This window comes from Ailuropoda melanoleuca, chromosome 1, assembly GCF_002007445.2.
Source record: "Ailuropoda melanoleuca isolate Jingjing chromosome 1, ASM200744v2, whole genome shotgun sequence".
NCBI lineage: Eukaryota > Metazoa > Chordata > Mammalia > Carnivora > Ursidae > Ailuropoda > Ailuropoda melanoleuca.
The window spans coordinates 14669132-14676746 of record NC_048218.1 but is presented as its reverse complement, the minus strand read 5'-3'; the positions used below and the strand labels follow the sequence as shown (position 1 = coordinate 14676746).

General features: G+C 42.7%; 1 protein-coding gene across 1 annotated transcript in view; it reads left to right on the top strand.

Moving 5' to 3' along the window:
• BACH1 (BTB domain and CNC homolog 1) overlaps positions 1-3466 on the top strand; it is a 19516-nt gene extending 16050 nt beyond the window's left edge. The window contains 2 exon segments of the mRNA XM_034656433.1: positions 3-112; positions 114-3466. Of these exon segments, the coding sequence (XP_034512324.1) occupies positions 3-112; positions 114-134 (131 nt within the window). The 3' untranslated portion in view covers positions 135-3466.
• The last annotated feature ends 4149 nt before the right edge of the window (positions 3467-7615 follow it).

Sequence of the window (7615 nt, the reverse complement as noted above, 5' to 3'; positions counted from 1 at the left end):
GCCCGGCCAGGAGGCCCGGCCCGCTGCCAGCGCTGCGCCCGAGCACGCGGGGCCCGGGGAGCCATGCCGGCCGGGGGCGGGCATCTCGGATTTCTGCCAGCAGATGACCGACCAAGTGTACTACTGATGAGTAAACTTGCATTCGCGTCCTTCACACCGCTCAGTTTCTACTGCGTTTTCGAATTCTAAAAACATAATACAGCTTCTTCTGTCTCTTAACGATATTGTTTTTTTGCCCCTGGTAGTTTGCTGTTAAGGGAATTCCTCTGCAGTCAATCCTGATTTTTCCTTGATTTCCACGAGATGCAGAAATTACGTGCCTCCTGGATCCCGAAAAACCACCTGTGAAAACGCAGTAAGGCTTTAAAAGCTCATGTTTTAAAGAAGAATCACTGAGTAATAAGCCTTCCCAGTATGCAAAATAGATTTGAGAATGGAAACAGTGTATCAAACAACAGCCTAACAACCTGAAACGTCTGCAGAGTTCCTACTGAAGAAGGAGCCCACCGAAGTTTCGTAATCTGACCTTTCTGCGCTCCGCTGGTTTAGGAGAAAATGCCTCCCCAAGTAATGCTGATAGAGCTCAGTTCTGCCTTGAAGTCAAGTAATTGGGAAAAACTTGTGTCGAATCGCAGTGTGAGAAAGACGTGGTCTCGCCTGAATCCTGGAGCTTTGCTCTTCTCCCACCAACAGCAGGGATTGGTTGGCCTGCGCTGCGACTCCTAAGCTCCCTGGGGAGTAGGGGTCCCCACGGTTGGCCTCAGGCACAGGCCCCTGCTCCTCCGCGGTGTCAACTTCAGACATTCTCGCTGTGCAAACAGTAGATAAGTGTCGTTTGCCCTCCTTCCTTTTTCCTCTGCAGTCTCTGCCACATCTGGGTCCATCGTGATCTGTTTCCTGACATTCTTGTCCTTTTTGGAAGAAACAGGACTTGGGATACAGTGGCGTGAGGGGACGCGTTGGCAGCTTTGTTGTAGGGATTACCAAAATCCAATCTGTTGGCCTTCCCCCCACAGGTCACCCCTGCAAGAGACCAGACCTCTTTGCACCACGGGGAGAGAAAGCTGCTTACATTTATCAGGAGCGGCAGTTCATTTTTCATCCTATTTTTGAAGTCCTGTGGTTTACTAGTAAAAAGCGTTATTGTAGATAAAAATGTATCTACAAACAGCCATCCAAGTTTGTGAAATAAGATGAGACTCAATCTTGTTCCATTGTGGGTTTGAATTTGGAAACCAGATGTAATCTTTCTCTCTTCCCCGAATCTGGTGTACAAGGGCACACCAATCATTTTGACGTGGGCATTTGGTAATCGGTCTTTGTTTTCAGTCCTCATTTAAAATAAAGCTTTTATAATCTCAGCACCTACCCCATAACGTTTTGCAGTGGTTCTTAGCCATTCTGAAGTTACAGGCTTGTTGGAGAGTCAAACCTATAGATTATGAACCTTCTCAACAGTTTTTTCTAAAAATTGCCTATATTCACATTGGCAGAGACATTTGCAGAGCCTAAAGGGTACACAGGAATAATTTATCGTGTTGGATTGGAAAGTACTGAGTTTCACCAAGATCAGATACCTGAGAGACTTTTATCGCTTGCATCGAGTCTAGCGAAGGACCTGGGTAGCTAGGAGACAAGCGTCCATCCTGCGGGAGTGAGTCTGAAGCGAGTAGACCTTTGCCCTGACAGCATATGGGGACCAGACAATATTTCAGAGTAATTTTGTCAAATGTTACCCTTTTCAATGGGGAGGCGGGTGGTTGGGGGAGATATTGCTAGTATATTTTAAGTGGTTGTATGTTATCTCTGTTGTTGACTTAGTTGTAAGAGAAAACTAGTTGGGCTTGCTTATTTTCTAGAGGCTTTTATAAGTATCCTTAAGAACTTGTCAGGGAGAGTAACCCTATGATAATGCATCCCATACTACGAAAGAATGGTGTGTATATACCCTATCTGTATACTGTCCCCGTGTAGCTCTTTCTTTGATACTTGTAATTTTAAATTTTAACTTCAAAATATAAAATAATATAAAAACTTCTCTGGTTTACAATATGTAAAATCTTAGACAAACCAATGGAATCCTTGATCTCCTACCTCACTGTACACTCAGCTGTTGTTGTCATGTCAGTGTGTGTGTGCAAATGTCACATAACCTTTTGCTTTAATTGCTACTGTAAATAACTGCTTTGAAAGGTTACTTAATATTTTATGATACAACCTAGTTGTCTCCAGAATTTAAATACGATTTTTAAGACACTTGGTTTGAATTTCTCTCTACATATAAACAGTTTAGCATTAAGGGTTTATTTTAATGATACTCTGATTATTGGCCAAGTGTAATATTTTGTAAAATATAGCATTACCTTTAACAGCCAGCATGTAATACAAGTAACTACACTACCTCATACCTACATGATTTTCAAATTGTAATACAGAGGGACAGAGAGAGAAAAGATTTTATCTTTGTTTTTCGGCCATAAGGTGGGGAAATTTTCTATATATTGCATAGCATTACACATTTATGCCTATTTTAACATTAACTTCTAAAGAAGTTTTTTCTAAGAAAGTTTGTTTTGATTTTTTTTTTTTTAAGGCTTCCGAAGAGGACAAATGACAGGATTATGTATATACAGTGTATATCTTTTCCTTCATGCAGAATTTTGGAAAGGTTGTTTTCAGTTTGTATAGGGCATATTTACGTAATCATTGTTCCTTATTCTATTAATTGGCCTTCTCAGTGCTTGATGATTTTTGAAAGACAGTTATGTCTAACTCAGTAAAGTAACATTACCTTAAAATTGCTTTCATTGTTTGAATGCTACAACTATAGCCAATAATCTGTTGTGAAATTGTTACTTCCAGAACAAATATGCTTATAAATTAAATCTTGGTTCTCCGAATCTGTAAATTTAATAACATAATTTACTATAGCTTAATGCTTAACCAATTTTAAATAAGGAGTTAAATGTATTTGATGCAGACGATACAGGTTGCATGTGGACACTTAGCCACATTAACAACTTGGGGAAAAAATTGAACAAATGGCAATGCTATAATGAATTCTCAGGTGAACTTTTTTCAGTTTTGAAACATCTATTTTGAATCTGTAAATATTTTAAGTGTTTTATTAGGCATGTGATAAACTATTCTTTGAAATCTATTGGGCAGTTTGAAAATTTAAAGCCATAATGGTAAAAGTTGGCATACTGATGGTGAAATAAACAGAAATAATAACATCTATTGATTTTTTTTGTATCTTTCATAATATCATTTTCTAATAATGCAATAAAACCACTAAATTTATATATCCATATCCTGTTAAGATCATGATTCGTTAAAAGGCAACTTTCATAGTATTTAATTTACATTCTTTCTCATGTGTTTATCCAAATGTAGCAAAACCATAAATGTTAGATATTGGTGATAAATTGACAGATAAATAAAATTATCTAAAATTGCCTCTAATTGAATAGAGTTGTACATTCCATTTCAATTTTCTCACCTTTCATGTGAATTTACTAATTTTAGGCTTTGATCAAAATCAGTATGACTTACGGAATTTGTATGAGAGAATGTTTCCTTGTTTATTATGTCTGAAAAAAAATATTTCCAGTACTCAGATAGTTAAGGAGCACAGATTTTAGCCTGACTACTGATTTACTTAATCTCTGTGTTCAGGTAGAGATGTAGGGCTTTTTTAAGGGGGTGTTAGGGCTTTTAAGGAGGTACTATATTAGTCCTTAATTTTGTTTGTTTGTTTGTTTATTTAGTAAGTAAGCAAGCCTCATGCCCAGCAGGATCCCAGTGCAGTTCTTGAACTCATGACTCGGAGCTCGAGACCTGAGCTGAGACCAAGAGTCAGATGCTTAACCAACCGAAGCACCCAGGTGCCCCATCCTCTTAATTTTTAAAGATTTATCTGCTGAGTCACCTCTACTAGGTTCCATTCAACTTCTAATCAGGCCTTGTAATCAAGCTTTGAGCAGCTGCTCAGAGCTATTGGCAGTCCAGAGCATGGTCTGGACCATTTGAGAAATAAAAAGATGGCAGGTGAAGTCCATGTTGCTGATGGAGGCCAGGCTGTAGCGCACAACTCTATAGCTGCTTTGCCTAGTGAATTTGCTAAAAGCAAACTCTGGATTTAGGCAGACTTGCAATGTTGAGGCCTGAGAAAACTGCCTCTAAGGGATGGTTTCTCCTTTATGTGGACTTCAGCTGTGCAGCGCCAACTGTGCACAAGCCACTTGCACCCAGCACTAGTCCCTCCACCATTCCCTCCTTGGGCCCGAACACAGAGTGGCATTTGGGGCAGTGGGTGTAGTGCTGGTGACTGCCACTACTGGCTAAGAGCTAGAACCTTGCCAGCCCTCTCTGGTGCATTGGAATCCAGCTGCCTCAAAAGAGCTGGAAAGCAGCACATACTCTTCCCAGGTTTGCCTAAAAGCCTCGTGAAGGGTACTTCCCCCCAGGAAACTGCAGCAGTGGTGCCTGGAGGTTGCCCGCTGGGCTGAGGGCCTGCTGTGGGTGTTAGGGCATCCACAGGCCTGCTGCTTGCAACTTCATTTACTTGATGCCATGTTGCATGCACTTGCTAAGGCTTCTTGCAGTCCACCAAAGGGGGCCTTCGCGGGGTTATTCCTGCCGGTTGAATTTAAGTTCACAGGTAGTAGAGTTTAGATAATGGCATCAACAGACTGGCAGTGGGGGGAAAAGTGATACAAGGAATCTCTCCATCTCTTCCCGTATCTCAGAAACCACTGAGTGTGGACCCCAGCCTTTGGGCATGCTACGTACTGTGTGCTGGGAATACAACTTTCCCTGGGACAACTGCTCTAATGGCTGGAGATTGGCTGACTTTCAAAACAGGGCGCAAATGCTGTGGTAATCTTGTGTGTCTCATTATTAACTCCGAGTCACTTTGGACTCTTGGCATCAGGCCAGTACAACTTCTGAGTCCCTGAAGGAATGACACTTTCAGTGAGGGGTGACCCACACCTCTACTGAGGTCTTCATGCCTTTTGCTTAAAGGCTCACTCAGCCTTTTCAAAGGTACAAGGAGGGCAGTTGGGACTCCACAGAAAGTCACATTTGGTGAGTAAAGGACCAGAAGCTCCATGACCCTCCAGATCCAGAATGCTCACAGGCTGGTCTCAAACGTCTCACCCAGGCCACCTGGTCTCCTGTGAACACCCACCTGGCCAATAGAAGCCTCCACCTGCCACCAAAGTTAAAATTCCAGGGCTCCACACTACGTCACGGGTCCGCATGATTCCAGGTCACATATTCTATTCTGATGTTGATTTCTCCATGTCTCTAATGCTGCTGCCCACAGGCTTCCAGAGGGGCGTTTCTTCTTCTGTTCCTGAATCGTGAACAATTAGAGAAATAAAATGAAGGGCTGGTGGATGGAAAACCAAAATAAAACCTCAGTGTACTGATCAAAAATAGTTGAAGGAACAGTTTAGAGTGCGAGCCTAGTGGGAAGTCCAGAATGAGGCCGGTGTGCGAGGTCGGTTTGTTTCCTGTTAGCAGGAAGTAACCCTCCCCCCTCCCGGTTCCCAGGTGGAGACTTTCCTCTGAGCAGCACCGCACCATCCGCATAGACTTCCTTGCTCATCAGCATCGGGATGTGGGGGGGGGCAGAGGGCAACCACTGCACTTTTGAGAAGAAGAATGACCATGCTGAGCAGAGGACAACCAGTTCTTCCCAAATTTATCAACCAGCTAGGTCACCACCTCACCAGGGAGGGGATGTGTAGAAAGGTTAAGGGGTCGATCTTCTCCCAGAAATCTGAGGTTAAGGGAAGGATAGGGGTGGGGGAGAGGAATCTTGTGGAAGCAGTGAGGCTGGAGACTTTGAAAAATTTACAAGCAGAGAAGCGGCAAGATACCCAGAGAAGCCGGCCCCAGTGAACCTCACGGACCTGCCATCCATCATCCCACCCTCCCATTCAGCCCCTGTGGGGACCTAGGTTCAGGTTTACAAAGTGTGACCTTATGCTTAACCCCAACCCTCACCTCTGTTTTCTACCCTGCTCTTAAAGTATAAATGAAAAGATAATGGAAAAGATTTTAAAAATTGAGCGCAGCACATTCCTTTCTCCTTTAAACATAGCTGTCTTTTCAGCAGACATGGTCTTCTTCCTTCCCTCTGGGCTCACACTTAATCACTGTCCTGGAAGCCAGCTGTTTACTAAGAGTCAATTTCCTTCTTTCAGGAGACTGCACCTAAATGATTTTCTAGATGGTTCTTGATATGCAGGTTTCTGATGTGATATTAATCTCTTGCAAGGAGATCCTGTTAATACCCAGAGCACTAGTCAATATGGAAATATCCACTGTAATGTAATCTTTCTAAAGTAATACCTCTTTGGTCCACTTTGGAAACTTACTGTCTTTTTGCTTTTGACTGTTAATCACCAAGAATAGTCCTTTGTAAAATAATTATATTTATGTTTGCTTGCTTCGACTTAAATGATAAACTTAAGTGAACAGGACCGCTACCAGTACCTTTAAAATAATTTTTTTTTCTGAAGAAAGTATTTTTAAATGCCCTGTTTGGGCCTTGTTAGAGCTTCCTCTTCTTCTTCTTTTTTTTAAGATTTTATTTATTTATTTGACAGAGAGACAGCCAGCGAGAGAGGGAACACAAGCAGGGGGAGTGGGAGAGGAAGAAGCAGGCTCCCAGCGGAGCAGGGAGCCCGATGTGGGGCTCAATACCAGGACTCTGGGATCATGACCTGAGCCCAAGGCAGACGCTTAACGACTGAGCCGCCCAGGCGCCCCCTTGTTTGAGCTGCTTATCTGGTTTTTAGAAGAACGCACCTACAGCGCTCTGCATCTGACATTTGAGGGGTCCGTTGTGGAAAATAAAATCTTCCAAAAAGTCTTCCATACCGTTCCTAGAACTTTGGGTATCTGCTCAAACAGCTCTGTTTCAGCTGGACAGATAAATGAGTTAGCATCTGGGAGGGAAGCTTGATGTGGAATCAAGGATGGGGTTTGGAATTTATAAGAATGAGGAGTGGAGCACATGTAAATTAAGGAGATCAAGTTGCTAAGATAAGGTAGGAGAATTTGGCTCATATAAGCACTTCATAGATTGACCTTCTGTTCACTAGGGTCTGGGAGAGCAGACAGCTGCAAACATACTTTAAATAGGGTAAAGATGAAGTATGCACTTAAGGACTAAAGGAATTGCACAAATGTAGGCAATGACTGGGCACAAATCCAGGTCCTTTCATAAAATGCTTTGGGGGCGAATAGAAAGAGCACGGACGTGGAGTTAAGATGGACCTAGTTTTGAAGCCTGGCTTGGACGCTTAATCCCCGTAGAACCATAGGAAATTGATTTCTCCTAGACATAGTTTCGTATCTGTACACCTTCCATATTGGGTCTTCTGGCCCTTGAGATCAAAGCAAGATTGACCCAAACTTCCTTTCACACTCTGTGAAAATCCAATTCAACTCTCCAACACACATTTATTAAATGCTATCCTTAAGCTGGGGAGGGAGCTGGATTTCTGGAGTGTGAGTGTGGGGATTAGTGGTCAGACTGGCTTAGAGTCCGTCTCATGGTCACATTGTCTTGAGGTGCCTATTTCCATCAAATTAG